Source organism: Palaemon carinicauda, chromosome 37 (assembly GCF_036898095.1).
Source record: "Palaemon carinicauda isolate YSFRI2023 chromosome 37, ASM3689809v2, whole genome shotgun sequence".
NCBI lineage: Eukaryota > Metazoa > Arthropoda > Malacostraca > Decapoda > Palaemonidae > Palaemon > Palaemon carinicauda.
The window spans coordinates 71350615-71371994 of NC_090761.1; the positions used below are offsets into that span (position 1 = coordinate 71350615).

The 21380-nt window shown below is 34.3% G+C and overlaps 1 protein-coding gene across 1 annotated transcript in view; it reads left to right on the forward strand.

The window, feature by feature from the left end:
• Window positions 1-21380, forward strand: part of LOC137629783 (twitchin-like) — a 224471-nt gene that overhangs the window by 141426 nt on the left and 61665 nt on the right. The window contains 19 exon segments of the mRNA XM_068361418.1: window positions 818-954; window positions 3238-3401; window positions 6803-6944; window positions 7566-7868; window positions 8545-8829; window positions 9209-9372; window positions 10025-10172; window positions 10344-10473; window positions 10596-10795; window positions 11288-11415; window positions 12040-12190; window positions 12789-12958; window positions 13444-13573; window positions 14304-14470; window positions 15406-15541; window positions 16753-17034; window positions 18168-18308; window positions 19841-20005; window positions 21171-21310. Coding sequence (XP_068217519.1) covers window positions 818-954; window positions 3238-3401; window positions 6803-6944; window positions 7566-7868; window positions 8545-8829; window positions 9209-9372; window positions 10025-10172; window positions 10344-10473; window positions 10596-10795; window positions 11288-11415; window positions 12040-12190; window positions 12789-12958; window positions 13444-13573; window positions 14304-14470; window positions 15406-15541; window positions 16753-17034; window positions 18168-18308; window positions 19841-20005; window positions 21171-21310 — 3283 coding nt within the window.

The window sequence follows — 21380 nt, forward strand, 5'->3', positions numbered from 1 at the left end:
TAACGGTGCCAGCTATCCATATTTCAATCCCATCTCAGTAGCTTACCCTGTATTTAAGTATAAGAATACCCCATTTCATTCCAATCTAGGTAGTCTACCCTGTATTTAAGTATAAAAATACCCATGTTTCAGTCCTACCACCAAGGTAGTCTACCCTGTATTCAAGTATAAAAATACCCATGTTTCAGTCCTACCACCTAGGTAGTCTACCCTGTATTTAAGTATAAAAATACCCATGTTTCAGTCCTACCACCAAGGTAGTCTACCCTGTATTTAAGTATAAGAGTACCAATTTAGGTCCCACCTAGGTAGCCTACCCTAAATTTTCGTATCAGAATGTCCCTATTTCAGTCCCATCTAGATATTCTACCCTGTATTTAAGTATAAGAGTACCCCATTTGAGCCCCACCAAGGTAGCCTACCCTGTATTTAAGTAAAAGAATACCCATGTTTCAGTCCCACCAGCTAGGTAGTGTACCCTGTATTTATGTATAAGAATACCCCATTTCATCACCATCTAGGTAGCCTACCTTACATTTAAGTATAAGAATACTCCATTTCATTCCCATCTAGGTAACCTACCCTATCTTTAAGTATAAGAACGCCCCTATTTCCGTCCCATATAAGTATGTCCCTATGTGAATCCCATTTAGGTAGCCTACCCTGTTTTTAAGTATAAGAATACCCATTTTTCCAGTCCCATCTAGGTAGTCGACCCTATTTTTACGTATAAAAACTACAGTAAATTCTTTTTTAAGTATAATGACCATCAAATACCAACCCATCCATTTTTCTGACCATATTCTCGCTCACATAGGATCACCATCGAACAGTTCGACAGGAACACCGTGTTCACCCTGAGGAAGGGTGTTCGCTCCGACACCGGCAAATACAAGCTCGTCCTCACGAACTCCGTGGGAACGTGCGAGGAAGAAGCCGATATCGTTGTTCTTGGTAAGTCTTTGAGGATTTGTTTGGAGTATTTCTAGTCTTCGAAAAAATCTAGTTTTTTAGACCATTAATGTGTTTCTTTGAATTTCTTCTTTTTTTTTTAGTATTACTAGTTCTCAAAAAATCTATTTTTCTAGTTTATTCTTGTGTTTCTTTGATTTTTTATATCAAAATACTATCAGTCCTCGAAAACCTCGAAAAATCTATTTCTTTTTATTTAGTTCATTCTTGTGTTTCTTTGAGATATTTTATTAATATTTCCAGTCCATGACTTCCTTTTTTTTCAAGTTAGTTTTTCTGTTTGCGAGATATTCTAAGGTTTGTAAAAGAAGATGTTATTTTGGATCAGTGATTTTGATTATTATTTGGATTTAGAACGTAAAGAACCTCTTAGATTTAATTTCTAAGCGTAGATAACCTGTTGGATTCAATCTCATAAACGTAGAAAACCTATTGGATTTATTGTCATAAAGGTAAAAAATCTTTTGAATTTAATCTCCTAAACTTAAAAAACATTTTGGAGTTAATCTCATAAGGATAGAAAACCTCTTAGATTTAATCACAAACGTAGAAAACCTCTTGGATTAAATCTCATAAACGTAGAAAACCTCTTGGATTAAATCTCATAAACGTAGAAAAACTCTTGAATCAAATCTCATAAATGTAGAAAACCTCTTGGATTAAATCTCATAAACGTAGAAAACCTCTTGGATTTTCATAAATTTAGAAAATTAATTTCTTGGACCTAATCTCATAAACCTGGAAAACTTCTTGAATTAAATCTCATAAACATAAAAAAACATCTTGGATTAAATTTCATAAACGTAGAAAACCTCTTGGATTAAATCTAATAAACTTAGAAAACCTCTTGGATTAAATCTCATAAACGTAGGAAACCTCTTGGATTAAATCTCATAAACGTAGGAAACCTCTTGGATTAAATCTCATAAACGTAGAAAACCTCTTGGATTAAATCTCATAAACGTAGAAAACCTCTTGGATTAAATCTCATAAACTTAGAAAACCTCTTGGATTAAATCTCATAAACGTAGAAAACCTCTTGGATTAAATCTCATAAACGTAGAAAACCTCTTGGATTAAATCTCATAAACTTAGAAAACCTCTTGGATTAAATCTCATAAACGTAGAAAATCTCTTGGATTTTCATAAACTTAGAAAATTAATTTCTTGGACCTAATCTCATAAACCTAGAAAACTTCTTGAATTAAATCTCATAAACATAGAAAACCTCTTGGATTAAATTTCATAAACGTAGAAAACCTCTTGGATTAAATCTAATAAACTTAGAAAACCTCTTGGATTAAATCTCATAAACGTAGGAAACCTCTTGGATTAAATCTCATAAACGTAGAAAACCTCTTGGATTAAATCTCATAAACTTAGAAAACCTCTTGGATTAAATCTCATAAACGTAGAAAATCTCTTGGATTTTCATAAACTTAGAAAATTAATTTCTTGGACCTAATCTCATAAACCTAGAAAACTTCTTGAATTAAATCTCATAAACATAGAAAACCTCTTGGATTAAATTTCATAAACGTAGAAAACCTCTTGGATTAAATCTAATAAACTTAGAAAACCTCTTGGATTAAATCTCATAAACGTAGGAAACCTCTTGGATTAAATCTCATAAACGTAGAAAACCTCTTGGATTAAATCTCATAAACTTAGAAAACCTCTTGGATTAAATCTCATAAACGTAGAAAATCTCTTGGATTTTCATAAACTTAGAAAATTAATTTCTTGGACCTAATCTCATAAACCTAGAAAACTTCTTGAATTAAATCTAATAAACATAGAAAACCTCTTGGATTAAATCTCATAAACGTAGAAAACCTCTTGGATTAAATCTCATAAACGTAGAAAACCTCTTGGATTAAATCTCATATACGTAGAAAACCTCTAGGATTAAATCTCATAAACGTAGAAAACCTCTTGGATTAAATCTCATAAACGTAGAAAACCTCTAGGATTAAATCTCATAAACGTAGAAAACCTCTTGGATTTTCATAAATTTAGAAAATTAATTTCTTGGACCTAATCTCATAAACCTAGAAAACTTCTTGGATTTAATTTCATAACCTTAGAAAACCTCTTCATTTTGATATCAAACGTAAGGAAACCTCTTGGATACCTTCTCATAATATTCAAATATGGTAAAACTATTCTTGAAGAATCCATTCTGGTAAACAACCAAACCCGAATTGCTGGAACATTGGGACATTTTCAGTAGTTTCAAACCCTTCTTTCCCCGCTCCCTTCCAGGCAAGCCCGCCCGGCCCGAAGGCCCTCTCTTCCCAGACGAGATCAGAAACGACCACGTCAAGCTGAAGTGGAAGAAGCCCAAAGATGATGGCGGTTTACCTATCGAAGGATACATCATTGAGAAGATGGATATGGATACTGGAAACTGGGTACCAGCTGGCGAGGTAAGAGAACGCTCTATTTTTATCTCCTTCTTTGGGATGCTGGATTACAACTCTCTTTTTTTATTATCTCCATCTTTGGGATGCAGGAATACAACTCTCTTTTTTTATTATCTCCATCTTTGGGATCCTGGATTATAACCCCCTTCTTTTTATTATCTCCATCTTTGGGATGCTGGATTACAACTCTCTTTTTTATTATCTCTATCTTTGGGATGTTGGATTACATCAGTATTACAGATTGAAATGTTAGATACATTTGTCATTGGGCTATTACCAATTTTCTTCCAGGTATATCACTCTGTGGTCTTCATGTCCACGGGTTTATTAAATGAATTTTGTTCATTTAAATTCTGTAGATTTTTATACATATTTTTTTCAATGAAACACAAACATAAAGCAATATGATTGATATCAGAAAAGAATTGTGTATCTAATGCAACAGAAGAAAAAGAGAGCAAACAAACAATTGACAAAATTATCGTCATTGTCTTTCTTTGCTCTGTTATTTGAATGTGATGTGTATCAGATTCTTACTGATTGGAATGATCTTAACATTAAGTAAATTTCTTTTAGATTCGGTCAAAAACTAAAATTATCCTAATTCTGATTTGATTTATAGATTAACATAAGCCATTCAAATAAAATACACTTTTTTAATGCATTTCAAACGAAACCCATTTATATTAATTTACTAGATTAGAAGAGTATTAACATTAAGATTAATCATGTTAGAAAATAAAATCTATTATACTCTTAAACTAGTATGAATAATATAATTATGCAATACCCTAATTAAATCTCACAGACAATTATCAGAATAATTACCTTTAACGATTATCCTCATTTGATATTACTACGATGATTATAATCCTGCTAACATTTGTTTTCACACGTGTATATTTTTTTTATCTCCCCAAAATCCAAACACGTTTGGTCTATACTTTTATTAATGGTATCATTGGCCTACAAAGTATTGTTTCACATAAGAAAAATTATAGTCGAAACTCATCAAGTATTTGTCTAATAGATGCACGCTTTAGCACAATGTAAACAATGGCTTTCTAGCCTTGAAACAGTTCAGTGTGTGCCAATGGTGCTAGACATTCCTCTTCCCATGTGTTTTGTCGACCCAATTCTATACCCATTCAGAGTGGTGACACATGATGCTGTTTTATGGGATCTTTTAGAGATTTTCTACCAAACCTTTCCTAAATAGTTGATATCAATTTAATTTGATTTGTTATAGAGACGTCAGACAAGAGCAAACTTTATCAATGTTGTAACTACCAGCTGTTTATGACTACCAGCTGCTAAGAATACCAGCTGTCTTTATTGCCATTTGTCATGATTACCGGATGTCTGGACTGATAGCTGTCATTCTGCAATTTGACATGACTAATAGCTGTCTGGATTGGTAGCTGTCATTCTGCAATTTGACATGACTAATAGCTGTCTTGACTGGTAGCTGTTATTCTGCCACTTGGCATGACTAATAGCAATCTGGATTGGTAGCTATCATTCTGCAATTTGACATGACTAATAGCTGTCTTGACTGGTAGCTGTTATTCTGCCACTTGGCATGACTAATAGCAATCTGGATTGGTAGCTATCATAACTGCTACTTAGAAAGACTGCAAGTATTTTTTATCTAAGATACTACGGAAGTTTATAGGACAAAATAAATCAGTTATAACTATTTAGTAAAGGAATCAACTTAAAAACTAAAAGATATCATAAGAAACATACTCATGTGGCACTATCTTCAGACAGTATCCAGCAAGACCCAGTGGCACTACCTATCTTCGAGTGCCATTGATAGTGCCCCAAAAAGGAATTCTCTCTTGTGTGTCTATCTTCCCCATATGACCCTCTCTCTCTCTCCTTCTCCCCCATCTCCCCCTTGCAGTTCATTGAAGTGCCTGTGACAACCACCATTAAAGAGACTTACCCCCTACCAAAGAAAAAGGACACCAAGGGTGAGGGAGATTCCTCCAGAGATGGCAGGAACTCCAAAAATGTTAAAGGTTCTCCTTTTGATAAGGATGAAGCGGAGTTTGTGGTGAACGTTCAGGTATCCAATTTTTTTTAATCTAGAGGTGATGCTTTATATGCATTTTTTATTTCTTGATTTTCTATTTCTTTTATTACCGTTACGGAGGAGCTTTTTATATTAATTTTGTATCTTGTAAGCTTTTCGAATCACAAGGTATGCAGTTGGTGGCTCGTTTTCCCCGGAAGCGTTGATTTGGGAAAGCATTTCCAGATGGGCTTGGTTTTCTTATCTGAAATATTTCCTTATCAATTTGTAGATTAGGATTATATAGAAATTTTATCATTGTGAAATTTTATTTAATAGTCTTTGCTAGTTCCTTCATATAACAAATATACGAGGTGAACTTCTTGTTTTTGCTTTTTCTTTATTGAAAAAAATAATTCATATAACAAATATACGAGCTAGGCTTCTAGTCTTTGATATATCCTTGTTGACGAAAACAATTCAACATAACAAGGATAAGGGGACAGACTTTTTTTCCATTTTCCCAAATGAAGACAGCCAAATTTCAGTCATATTCAACTCGAATATAAGAAAAACCTCTCTCCAAAAAGAAATGCTATTCCCCGCTTGAAAAGCATTTGTTGCCATATCTGCCACAGGAGATCATCAGTATTACGAAAAGTAGATTATCATTGCCCATTGTTGATGCTGGTAATGGTAGCATTGGCATAAAAGTAGACACCTTTTTCCCATCATCACAGGTACATTAACTACTAACCCTCTAAAATGAAGTAAAGATACAATATTCCTATTAAAATGATAAAGATGCAGCCTTTGTAGCTTGTACCCTGAGCTACTTTTAATTTCATTGGTATTTATAGAATTAACAAAAATACTAAAGACATTAAAGATTATCCCTCATTACGTCAATCTATGACATAACCATTATAATTCCTTATCACATGTGATTCAGAATTCTTTTTAAATCATTAATTGTTCTCTCAGAACCTCATAAAAAAGGAAGAAGATATTCATCCTACAATGTTGGAACCTTGATTTCCAATTAAATTTAAAAAAAAAATCAATTTCTAAAACTTAACATTACATTCTTTTTAAATCTTGAGACGATTTTAATCTCACCATTTATCTAAACAGTTCAAGAACGAACGGAAATGTACTGACTTATTAATCACTATCATACAATATATGTTAACTCCTTAAACACTGTCTAAGAATTAAAATTCCTCACCAAACAAGCATATGAACTTACACTCCCTCGGTAATCGGTACCTAATTATCTTAAAGCCAATACCGGAAATACGAGAACCGCGAATACACGAAACGCAAATACGCGAGTCATCAAAATCCCTGGATTTTCATTCCACGAATCCTTCTCTCATCACAGATTGGCCCCGAGAAGGAGGAATTCACTGTGGACGGTCTCACGCCCAAGAAGAAGTATAAGTTCCGAGTTAAGGCTGTTAACAAGGAGGGCGAATCAGAGCCTCTGGAGAATGACGAACCAATTATGGCTCGTAATCCTTACGGTGAGCTAATTTGTCTTTTGAATTAGTTTGTTTTATGATTCTGATATGTATATATGTATCTAAGTATGGACATAAATATGTATATTTGATATCCCCACTGTCTTATAAATGTTTATAATCGTGTCTTCTTGATAATAAGAAACATATTTCTATCATTGCCTATGAACTTGAGGTGCCTATCAAATCAAGAATATATTTCCCAAATCAGAGATCAAATATAAGTCTTGATGTAACTTTTCAGAAAAATTCCGAAACAGGAATACAATATTGCATTTGCAATGAATATTTTGCATAGAAAAAGTTTCTTGAACTATAACTTATAGAAAAAGTTTCTTAAACTATAGCTTATAGAAGAAGTTTCTTGAACTATAACTTATAGACAATTTTTCTTAAACTATAACTTATAGCAAAAGTTTCTTAAACTATAACTTATAGAAAGTTTCTTAAACTATAACTTATAGAAAAAGTTTCTTAAACGATAACTTATAGAAAAAGTTTCTTAAACGATAACTCATAGAAAAAGTTTCCTAAACTATAACTTATAGAAAAAGTTTCTTAAACTATAACTTATAGAAAAGGTTTCCTAAACTATAACTTATAGCATTCACTCCTCTCTTGCAGATGAGCCAAGTCGTCCAGGTAAACCAGAAATCATTGATTACGACAACAAGATGGTTGTATTGCAATGGACCCCACCTGAGAAGGACGGTGGACGTCCTATCACTCACTACCACGTCGAGATCAAGGACAAGCACTCCCTCGAATGGAAGGAAATCCTGCAGACTCCAGACACCAAGTGTGAATGCCAGGTGCCCGACCTCAAGGAAGGAATGATCTACTCCTTCAGAGTGCGTGCCGCTAACAAGGCCGGAGTGGGTGAGGCTTCCGAGCCCACCGACAATCATCTCTGCAAACACAAGAACCGTAAGTAAAGAATCATGAATGTAATCATGATTGTTATTTCCTAAATACTCTAAACGAAATAAACAAACATTATATAAATTTCATTAGTGGTACTGTTTATACAGTATTTCCAAAAGTCCACATTTTACAGTGAGGAAAATAAAGTTTGGTGTGCAGTTTGAGGGTCATTTCTTACAGTGTGTTTGAGAGAGGGTGGATTCATTGGGCGAAAATTTAAATGAATAGTTTTACTTGGGGTATTAATTCACTGTAGCAGTCTGCTTTTAAAACAGGGAACTTAGTTTAGATTGTAGGAATGATAACAGTCATGATATTGAAAGGAAAATTTAAAGTTGAACTTGTTTACCTCTTTTTTTCATGTATAGTTTTGGAAGACAGAGTTTAGTAGCATTCTTAGTATCATGGTTTTATGTTAGGGCGATGAATTATATTTCAATGGAAATTAATTTGGTTACATTTTGCAATTCAACATGGAAGCACATTTAACGAAAATCCTGAGGGAGACCAATATACCCACCTATATCCTCACACTTCGATGTTGTTATTTATACTAATTTTTTCCTCAAATATGCGAGACATAATCTAGCATAACTATACCATTAACAAGCCATAAAATAAATTCAGTAAACACATTAACCTACGGATATTTATCAACATAGTGTAATTTCTTTTCTAGTGAAACCACGCATTGACCGCAATGGCTTCAAGTCTGTGACCATCAAGGTAGGCCGAAGCCACAAGTGGGCTGTTGACTACATTGGTGAACCCAATCCAGAAGTCCTCTGGTCATGGAGGGACAACATTCCTCTCTCCAACAGTGAGAAGATCCACATTGAGAACACTGATCACCACACAGAGTTCTCCATCACCAACGCCACCAGGAAGGATGCTGGGCTCTACACACTGAAGATCGAGAACCGCAATGGATCTGACTCTGAGACTGTAGAGTTGGTTGTTCTTGGTGAGTTGTTGAGGAGATATTCATATCACAGTAGAGATCAGTTGCCTTCCTATGTGGGTAGATTCATTATTGGTTGATGGGTAATATGCAAGACCTTATTGTGCATTTTCCTATATTGTATGCTTTTACTGCAAGTAATAGTGGTTACGTTCTTAGTCTTTAAATCCATGTTTATATACTGAGCTGTATGTTTATTATGAGTCAGCAGCAGCAGCTATATCGCAATTCTTGAATGATTATACTGGCATTACTGATCCTTGATCTGTTGTTAGTAATGAAGAGCATTTATGTTATTGCAATGTCAAGATATGCTTCTGGTGTGAGTCCCCAGAGTAGCCTAAGTCAATTTAAAATTCTCATTGATATAAATCCTCCGCAGGTAAGCCCAGCAAGCCCAAGGGTCCTCTGGATGTTAGCAACGTCCATGACACGGGCTGCCGCCTCAAGTGGGAGAAGCCTGAGGATGACGGTGGAATGCCCATCAAGGAGTACGAGATCGAGAAGATGGACTTGGCTACTGGCAAGTGGGTCAGATGCGGGAAGGTGGGTTAACCAAAAGTTTTAAAACGCAACAGTCACTGATAAATAATCTCAATGTATCCGCGCTTAAAAATTCTAAAACGAGCAAAAAAGACCAAAAAACTTACGTAAAAGGAAACCTTTTTAAAAATTGTAAATGTGTTGTTCTTACATTATTTCAGAACTTTTTCTCCTCTCTTTCCGCCCGGAATACATTACAGCGCCCCAGTTGCGTTTTCTGTTGACGCACTTTTAGCTTTGTTTTTTCTGCTATATATTTTAGCCTTTTCTGTGTCTTTCACACGCGCCTATCTTTTCATATACAAGCTCAGTTTATTGCTCACAATTTTATTTCAATCTATACTAACCTCTCTTTCCACAACTACCAAGGTTAAAAGCAAGACTTTGGTACCTTTGTGCCATCTCTCCTGAGGCCTAATGCTCTTATAAGAATTAGGATGTCGATCATAACTGAAACCTGGAGACAAATCTGTCCTACGTCAGTACTGGTGATGTAAACAAAATCGGCATTTTACTCAAACAGGAAGAGTGAATCACTTCAGATGTTCCTTTTTTAGGAGAGCAATTGAAGCCTTGGAGAGATGTTGCACACACTCTGAAATCACATCTTGATCCATGTTTTCTTTTCCGTTTTCTCCCATCACCGTTCCCTTAGTGCCCTGGTGCAACCGTTCCTCCATACTTCAACGTGGAGGGCTTGGAGCCCGGTCACCAGTATAAGTTCAGGGTGACTGCCAACAATGACGAGGGAGATTCTGAGCCTCTGGAAGCTGATCAAGCCATCCTCGCTAAGAATCCCTTCGGTAAGTTCACTCCAATCGTGAATCATGGTTATTATTCTCTATCAAGAATTCTTTAAACAAAAGTACATGTAAACTTGTCAGTTAGATGACTCAATACCTTATCCTGTCAAGAAACTTGAGTCACAGGTTTTTCATAATGGACTTTACTCATATTCATTGTCTCTTTCCCAGACGTTCCAACTGCCCCAGGCCGTCCAGAGATCACAGACTACGACAACAAATCTGTTGATCTTAAGTTCACTGTACCCGAATCTGATGGTGGTGCACCCATCCAGAAATACATCATTCAAAAGAAGGACAAGTGAGTATTGACTATTTGTTCAGTAATTGTAAACAACTTCAAAACATTATTTTATCTTGATGCTAATATCTTAATATCTCCATTGTATAGGAAGATACAATGCTACCTTTTATCTCAAATAGGTTCATGCCAGACTGGGAACCTGCAGCGGAGGTGAAACAGGATGTCATTACCCCACTGAAGCCAGGTACACCAGTGGAAGCTAAGGTTGGTGGTCTGAAGCATCGCGCTGAATACCAGTTCAGAGTCATCGCCGTCAACAAAGCCGGAAACTCACCCGAATCAGAACCAACTGATTACCACCTGGTGAAACACAAGGCTTGTAAGTAATTGTACTATAGTCTAACTACAGAGAGTTGAGACATGGCTCTGATTAACGAAGGTGTTACGTTTCTCATAAACAAATTGGTCAGGCTTTCTGGCAACGTTGGTCAAAGATAAAAAAACGCCTTATCAACTAAATTATCACAAGTCTCAACCCTTTGTTGCTGAATTTTATTAATTCAACAAGTGTAAAATACCATTCATAATGTAAAGAATCTAATGCTAATAATCAATTCTGCTAGCAGTTTAAGATTATGAGCCACATAATCATTATTCATTTATTACAATGTTGGTCTAAGATGAAAAAATACACAATATCCACTAGATTATCATGTCTCAACCCTTTGTAGCCGAAGTATACTAATTCAACAAGTGTAAAACATCATTCATAATGTAAATACTTAGAGTATGATAAGCAATTCTGTTAGCAGTTTATCATTATGGATCCCATAATCATTATTCATCTTATAATATTCGCCATTTCTTACAGTGAAGCCACGCATTGACCGCACCAACCTGAAGCAAACCACTACAAAGGCGACTCGTAATGTCAAGTTCGATGTCAACATTGAGGGTGAACCTGCTCCTACAGTGCAGTGGTTCCTTAATGGCAAAGAGGTAGGATTACTCATATCCTGTTCTTCATAGTGACTTAGCTTTTGGCATTATGCGATTTCTTACCTCCGCCGATGAGGTTATAAAATCGTCTTTTTGTTTATCTGTTAGCAGGATTACGTCAAAACTTCCTTCCGGATTTTCACCAAATTTTAACAACGAATTACTTTTAGGACGTCCTCAGAATATCAAAGCTATATTTGTTTTAGATCTGTTTTGTAGCACATTTCTAGCTCTATGCATCAAGACAGCAAGGTCTCCAATTTTATAAATACTTCTGATGCTTTACCAGTCAAAAGCTTTAAGATTACTTTTCATGCAAACCCTCGTCAGAATATCAAAGCTTTTTTTTTTTTTTTATTTAAGCCTGTTTATATAACCTATTTATAACTCCATATATCAAACCACTAAGGCCTCTAATTTTATAAACACTCTTGATGCTTTACCAATCAAAAATCTCAAGATTATATTTTGGGCCTCCTCAGAATATCAAAGTTGTTATTTGTTTTAATTAGATCAGTTTAAGTATCCCATTTCTAGCTCTACATATCAACTTTCACATCTACTCCTTATCCTGTACGAATAAAAAAGCCTTCAACATCCTCATCTACTCTCCTTTTGCTTCAGGTCGACGAGAAGAATATCGAGATCACCAACGTTGACTACAACACCAAGTTCAGCATGATTGACGCCAAGAGGAAGCAGACAGGCACCTACAAGATCGTGGCCACCAACAAGCATGGCAAGGACGAAGCCGAGGTGGAAATCGTCATTCTGTGTAAGAGAGTCTTCCATCGATGTTTAGTACTTTCATTTCTGTGTGTGATTTTTATGAGATTAAAATTCCGCTGTAGAAGATGAGCTTAGTAGGGAGAAGGGGCTTGTGGTAGTTATGTAGTGGTGGTTGGTCGCTGCCAGGGTGAAAAAGGATATGGGACTATTTACAAACACACACACACACACACACACACACACATATATATATATATATATATATATACTATGATATATATTATATATATATTTAATATATATATATATATATATATATATATGTATATATACAATTATACATACATACATATATATATATATATATATATATATATATATATATATATATATATATATATATATATATATATATATATATTATATATATACATGCATATATATATGTATGTATATATATATATGTATATATATACATACATACATACATACATATATATATATATATATATATATATATATATATATATATATATATATATATATATATATATATATAATGTAAGATACAGATGATCAAAGTATACCTCCAAAGGCTTACCAAGTGCATCATGAAATTTACATTGTAATTTTATCTCCCACAGCTGGTCCCGGGAAACCCAAGGGTCCCCTCAAGGTCTCTGACGTCACCAAGAAGGGATGTAAACTCAAATGGGATAAGCCAGATGATGACGGTGGAAAGCCCATTCAGGAATACTTGGTGGAGAAGCAAGATCCTACTACCGGACGCTGGGTTCCCGTCGGTAGGACTAAGGTATGTTGTATACCATTTAAAAGATGGATATTTACTTCCATATTCCACTTATTGCACCATTTATTGATTTATTTTCTCAATATACGGAAATATTCTCTGCAGAAACTTTAATTGATATACTGTATTATCGGGACTAAAGATGGGATGATAAAATCTACGGTTATATATACCCACATTTCACTTACTCCGCCTTATCCTATCTAATGGGTAACTCCCCCCCCGGGGGTTAGTGCCTCCAATACCCTTATCGTAGTGCTATATAGGATTTACGAAAGGTCTTTGTAACCTATGAACCCCCTTTTTAGCCTTCTAATTAATATCCATTCCCATTTCCTTTCTTTCATTTTGCTGTCCTACCTCAACATTTACTACAAATTGCATCTTCTGGTTTCTCCCTTTTTACACCTCGGTATTGAATGACCTACCTGATCCCAACGACATTTCTACCCCGGATTCAATAAGTAATCGTCATTACTATCTTGCAGGATACCAACATGGACGTCCCAGGTCTTCAGGAAGGCAAGGAATACCAGTTCCGCGTGAAGGCCGTCAATGAGGAGGGAGAGTCCGAGCCTCTGGAAACAGATCACGCTGTTTTGGCGAAGGACCCATACGGTGAGTCGATCCTGAAGAGCAATTGTTATTCGTTATTCAATTCTTCTTATTTTAAATGTCTTTTCAGATGATATTAGTACAACTTGAAAATATGTATATGGAATTATTATTTCCTTTATAACTTCGAAAATATTCAATTTTCGAAGTTACTAGTTACTAATTCCTTTGTAACTTATAGATTTGAATTTGAAATTAGTGGCTCATTTATAACTCAACAATTTGAATTTGAAATTAATGGTTTCTTTATGATGTAAAATAATTGAATTTGGAATTACTGGTTCTTTTATAATTTGAAACAATTAATTTTACATTATTTGTTCTTTTTTAACTGAAAACCTTGAATTTAAAATACTCGGTTCCCTTGTATGTTGAAAAACTTGAATTTGGGATTACTTGATTTCTTTATAGCTTAAAGATTTCAATTTGAAATTAATCATTCTCACATAACTTAAAAGAAAATTGAATGTGAAAATTACTGATTCCCTAATAACTTAAAAATTGATTTCAGAATTATTGGTTAAAGATTAATTTCAGAATTATTGGTTAGAAATTGATTTCAGAATTATTGGTTAAAATCTTATTCCAGAATTATTGGTTAAAGATTTTTTCAGATTTATTGTTTAAAATTTTTTTCAGATTTATTGGTTAACAGTTGTTTTAAGAATTATTTTCTTTTATAGTATAAACACTTGAATATTAAATACCGGTTTTCGTTTGCTTTATCCTGCAGGACCCCCCGGCAAGCCTGGAATACCTGACATCTTCGACTGGGACGTGGATAGAGTTGACCTCAAGTGGGAAGCCCCAAGAGACACTGGTGGTGCTCCCATTTCCAAATACATCATTGAGAAGAAGGAAAGATATGGATCGACCTGGGAAACTCTCTATGAGTCAGAGGTAAGTTTCGAAATGAATTCTCTAGTGTTTTATATGTGATGTCACAAGTATTTTGCTGAATGACGTCATATAAATGTAGATATTATATGCGTTTACTCTTCTCTAACTGGGACGATGTTGACGTCACTAGTATTTTATTTGTGACGTCACGAGCATTTAGCTGAATGACATCATATGTATTTGGATGACAAGTGTGTTTACTCTTTTCTTAATGGGACATTGTTGACGTCACAAGTATTTTATTTATGACGTCACAAGTATTTTATTTGTGACGTCACAAGTATTTTGCTGAATGACATCATATGTATTTGGATGACATGTGCGTTTACTCTTTTCTTAATGGGACATTGTTGACGTCATTAGTATTTCATTTGTGACGTCACAAGTATTTTGCTGAATGACGTCATCTGTATTAGTATGTCATGTGCGTTTACTTTTTTCTTACTGGGACATCGTTGACGTCACTAGTATTTTATTTGTGACGTCACAAGTATTTTGCTGAATGACGTCATATGTATCAGTATGTCATGTGCTTTTACTTTTTTCTTACTGGGATATTGTCAATGTATTTATCTATGTGAGAATAATAATGCCAAATATGTTAATCAGAACTGTTCTTCTTACATTTAGGCTTCCATTTCTCTATCATTTTTGTTTTGCCAAATTCTATATTTAGTATCTACTATTATCAAAATTATTATCATTATTATTATTATTATTATATTATTATTATCATTATTATTATTATTATTTTTATTATTATTATTATTATTATTATTATTATTATTATTATTATTATTCCTAAAATTATCAAAATTAATAGAATTATTATTATTATCATTATTATTATTAAAAATTTTCAAGATATTATAATCAAAATTATCTAAAATTTTTCATTGTTCTTTATATAATAACAATTTGGATATGTATTTCAGGGCCCTAAGACCGAGTGCCGCTGCCCAGGCTTGAAGGAAGGTAACACCTATCAGTTCCGTGTCACGGCTGTGAACAAGGCTGGTCCTGGTGAGCCATCCGACCCAACTAAGCCTCATGTGGCTAAAGCCAGATTCAGTAAGTTTGCAGTCTAGTGATTTTAGTCTCTTTTTACTGTTCATTCCTCTCCTTGTGGTCATTCGTTATCCTGGATGTCATTTTTTATTAAGCAATATTGGGAAATTACTTGCAAGTTTTTTTAATTTTACCAACGGTTATACTCGTATAAGCGGATGAGCAACCTGGTGGAGTAATGAGAGCTTTGGGTGTGGAGGAAATAACCCCTTAAATCTCGATGAAGTCACTGTCAGCAGGGTGACGGATTGGGTTTAATGCGATAGACAAACTGTCTCTTTGGCTTTTACTCCTGATGCCTGGCGGTTTGTCTTACTAGAATTAGTATGGACCGGCAGGGGTAGGGGTCACTTGCCTTAGTTAGATAGGCACTGCGCATCACAAGGAACTGGCTATCCTTTGATGTATCTAGCCAATGAATCCTATTCCTGTTGAGGCCCTTTGCGATGATGATGATGATGATGATGATGAAAGCTAAAACACTATATTTAACCTGTCATGAGACTTAGTGTCTATCTAACAAGGAGAGGAAAGGAAACTTTGGAACCTGTAAATCACGAGAAATAATGAAATTTTATTATTCTGGATTAGGATTACTCGTGAGTCCTGTGTTTTTGTTATCAATGGACCGCTTCTAGTTTCTGTCCTCTAATTGTGTAATTTCAAAAAGTGATGATTTTCCTTTATATTTTTCACAATCATCTTCCAATTCTCCGAGTTATTAACGTAGATTTTCTTCCTATTAAAATGTTTGTTTTACTACTATTCATCTTATTTCTTGGGGGGAGGGGGCCATTACAATATATCTAAATATTATATGATATGCTACTGATCACTTTTCGTCTAGATACCACACCGCACTTGTAATTCATAATTCATATTAATATTTTCAAAATATTACAATATTTTTACCTCCAACATTATATATTATGCTATTGATCACTGTTCGTCTAGTTCCCATTGCAATATTTTTACCCTAAAATATGCTATGCTATCAATCACTTTTCATTTACGCATAATAGTACCCCATCATCATATTGAATAAAGATCTCCTCACCAATAATATTATCTTCCCAACACTCAAATAACTTTTCATATACGCCCCACCCTACCAGCACCCCGTCATCCTTCATATTAAATAAAGATTTCATCACCAATCATATCATCACCTCAAAACTCCACTCTACCTCTCACGTCTCCTTGTGACCCCACAGTGAAACCCGTGATCAACCGCGAGAAGCTCAAGAAGATTGTCACCCGTCGCGGCCAGAGGGTCCAGTTGGACGTTGACGTCAAGGGTGAACCCCCACCGGAGATCTGGTGGACCTTCAACAAGAAGAAGGTGGAGACCGGAGGGAACTACGTCATCCAGTTCGAGGACTACTTGACCAAGTTCAACCTCAATGATGCCGAGAGGCAGCACAGTGGCGTCTACACCATCTCTGCCAAGAATGACTCTGGCTCTGATGAAGCCACTCTTGAGCTTGTGGTCCTTGGTGAGTTAGAGAGAGAGAGAGAGAGAGAGAGAGAGAGAGAGAGAGAGAGAGAGAGAGAGAGAGAGAGAGAGAGAGAGACTTAACTATTTCGTAGGTGATATATGTATGTTGTATGGCTTGGCGTGAGTATATATGCATGTAAAGGATAAAAATTCAGAGAGAGAGAGAGAGAGAGAGAGAGAGAGAGAGAGAGAGAGAGAGAGAGAGAGAGAGAGAGAGAGAGAGAGAGAGATTATCTATTTCGTAGGTGATATATGGATGCTGTATGGTTTTACGTGAGTGCATATACAATTTAAAGAATAGGAATTCATGTTGTAGTCTCTTTTACCAGTATAAGGTAGTCATATATATAAACATTCAAATAAATTTAAAGGAATAATAATTATGATTTCCCTGGAAGTCAAGAAATTTTCCAATATTTACAACATTTAATAAATTTACAGTTTCCAAAACTGATTATTTTTGGTTTTGATCGTGTAGGAATATGTAACAAATTTGCAATTTCCAAAACTAATTATTTTTGGTTTTGATCGTGTAAGAAAATGTAATAAATCTACAATTTCCAAAACTAATTATTTTTGGTTTTGATCGTGTAGGACGATGTAATAAATTTGCCATTTTCAAAACTAATTATTTTTGGTTTTGATCGTGTAGGACTATGTAATCAATTTGCAGTTTTCAAAACTAATTATTTTTGGTTTTGATCGTGTAGGAATATGTAATCAATTTGCAATTTCCAAAACTAATTATATTAGGTTTTGGTCGTGTAAGAATATGTAATAAATTTACAATTTCCAAAACTAATTATTTTTGGTTTTGATCGTGTAGGACTCTGTAATCAATTTGCAGTTTTCAAAACTAATTATTTTTGGTTTTGATCGTGTAGGACTATGCAATAAATTTACAAATTCCAAAACTAATTATTTTTCATTTTAACGTGTAGGACTATGTAATAGATTTGCAATTTCCAAAACTAATTATTTTTTTATTTTAACATGTAGGACTATGTAATAAATTTGCAATTTCCAAAACTAATTATTTTTTATTTTAACGTGTTGGACTATGTAATAAATTTGTAATTTAGAAAACTAATCAATTTTGGTTTTGATCATGTTTGAAACTCTTTCCTTCAGACCGTCCATCCAAGCCCGAGGGACCCCTTGAGATCTCAGGCATCCACAAGGAAGGATGCAAACTCAAGTGGAAACCTCCTAAGGACGATGGTGGTGTGCCCATTGACAGCTACTTCATCGAGAAGATGGATGTCACAACAGGTAAGTTGTTTGTTCTTGTAAGATATGGTCGTGTCCCTGACTGCTGAACGCCAGACAGGGGGTTTGAGTCCCACTCATACTCGTTAGTTTCTTTGGTCGATGCAACCTTACCATCCTTTTGAGCTGAGGATGGGGGTTTTGGGGAAGCCTATATGTCTATCTGCTGATTCATCAGAAGCCATTGTCTGGCCCTCCTTGGTCCTAGCTTGCATGGAGAGGGGGCATAGGTGCTGATCATATGTATATATGGTCAGTTTCTAGGGCATTGTCCTGCTTGATCGGGCAAGGTCACTCTCCTTTGCCTCTGCCATTCATGAGTGGCCTTTAAGCCTTTAAAGTAAAAAAAAAAATGAATATACGTCATAACTGGTAAATTTTTAGTGCTTGTAAGCCAGAAGTAATGATAAAGCGGAAAACGTATATTTCATATATCAGTTTATTTCATATATTAAATCCTCATGAATTTTATACATTGAAAATCATTACTTATCTTAAATAGTAAAAAAAAGGATTCTTATGTACTTTGATTTTGACGTTTTAAACGCTTTCATACATTGAGGACGATCATGAGCCATTAGAGAAAAACAATCTACTCAAAACTTTTAAATCAATTCCTCCTGAAAACAGTACATCCAAGGAAGTCAAACTAAATCCTAAGTGAATAATATTCCAATGACTCCATTCTTCCTGAAAATACCCACCACTTCAAAGCCAGATAACTTAATAATTTTATTCAAAACTTTTAAATCAATTCCTCCTGAAAACAGTACATCCAAAAATAGTAAAACCAAATCCTAAGTGAATAACATTCCAATGACTCCATTCTTCCTGAAAACACCCACGACATCAGAGTCAGAAAAAGATGTAATTTTATTTAAAACATTTTAATCAATTCATCCTGAAAACAGTACGTCCAAAATTGTAAATTAAAATCCTAAGTAGATAACATTCCAATGACTCCATTCTTCCTGAAAACACCCACCACATCAGAACCAGAAAAAAGATGTAATTTTATTTAAAAAATTTTAATCAATTCCTCCTGAAAACAGTACATCCAAAATTTTAAAACTAAATCCTAAGTGAATAACATTCCAATGACTCCATTCTTCCTGAAAACACCCACCACATCAGAGCCAGAAAAAGATGTAATTTTATTTAAAACATTTTAATCAATTCCTCCTGAAAACAGTACATCCAAAATATTAAAACGAAATCCTAAGTGAATAGAATTCCAATGACTCCATTCTTCCTGAAAACACCCGCCACATCAGAGCCAGAAAAAGATGTAATTTTATTTTAAAAATTTTAATCAATTCATCCTGAAAACAGTACGTCCAAAAATAGTAAAACCAAATCCTAAATGAATAACTTTTCAATGGCTCCATTCTTCCTGAAAACACCCACCACATCAGAACCAGAAAAAAAATGTAATTTTATCTAAAACATTTTAATCAATTCCTCCTGAAATCAGTACATCCAAAGTAGTCAAACCAACACCTAATTAAATAACATTTTAATGACTCCTCCTTCAGGCCGTTGGGTGCCTTGTGGACGTTGTGATGGAGACACTCCTGAGTTCGAGGTAACTGGTCTGGAGCCCCTCAAGAAGTATGAGTTCCGTGTCAAGGCTCACAACGACGAGGGAGAATCCGATCCTTTGGATGGAGACAAGGCCATTGTTGCTAAGGATCCATTTGGTGAGTTAACTGGGTCTTGAGTTTTATCGATTTTTCTACTTCTTTTATACTAAGGAATGTTTTTTTTTTTTTTTTTTTTTTTTGCTATAGATCATCTCACTGAATTTGAAACTTTATTATTGCTATTATAGAGTTATATCTTAGTTTTATAGATTTAGTTATGTCTTAGTTCTATCAATGTTCTACTTCTTTTATACTAAGGAATGTTTTTAACTATAGGTAATCTCACTGAATTTAAAGTTTTATTATTGCCATGATAAAATTATATCTTAGTCATAAATTTTATACTTCTTTTATACCAAGAATTTTTTTTTTTTTCAACTATAGATAGTCTCACAGTATTTGAAACTTTATTATTACTATCGTAATTGGGAGGTGACTTGAAGAATGATAATGATAAAGTAATATTTAAGCATTAAGTAAAAAAAAATCTCAATATGGGTTTCCTTCTATTACGAAAGTGCCTTAGTTTATTATTTTTTTAGGCGTAACTATTCAAAAATATCTAATTTCTTACTCCAAGTAAGAAAAAAGAAAATATTCATTGTGAACTTGTACATAAGATATTTATAATATTTGTTATTTTCAATTGTGAAGATACCTTTGTTCATTGTCATTTTTTTTAGGCTTAAATAACGAAACAATATGAACTTAATACATAAAATATTTACTACTATACGTCACATTTTGTTGCGAAGAATTTTTTTTTTCAACTATAGATAGTCTCACAGGATTTGAAACTTTATTATTACTATCGTAATTGGGAGGTGACTTGAAGAATGATAATGATAAAGTAATATTTAAGCATTAAGTAAAAAAAAATCTCAATATGGGTTTCCTTCTATTACGAAAGTGCCTTAGTTTATTATTTTTTTAGGCGTAACTATTCAAAAATATCTAATTTCTTACTCCAAGTAAGAAAAAAGAAAATATTCATTGTGAACTTGTACATAAAATATTTACAATATTTATCATTTTCAATTGTGAAGCTGCCTTTGTTCATTTTATTTTATTTTATTTTTTTAGGCTTAAATAACAAAAAAAAATATAAACTTAATACATAAAATATTTACTAATATACGCCACATTTTGTTGCGAAGATTCATTACTTCATTGTTGTTTTTTGAGCCGTAACTAAGAAATATCCCATTTCTTCCTCCAACAGAGAAGCCAGGACCTCCAGGTCTTCCTGACATCACCGACTTCGACGAAACCAGCGTCCAACTGAAATGGGACCCACCTATCAGAGACGGTGGTGCTGAGATTACTGGCTACATTATTGAGATGAAGCCAAAGGACTCAGATGTAAGTTAGCGTGTGATTTTATTTCTATATTTCAAGTTATTTCGAAGACTAAGGAGGTTTTGAGTAAAAC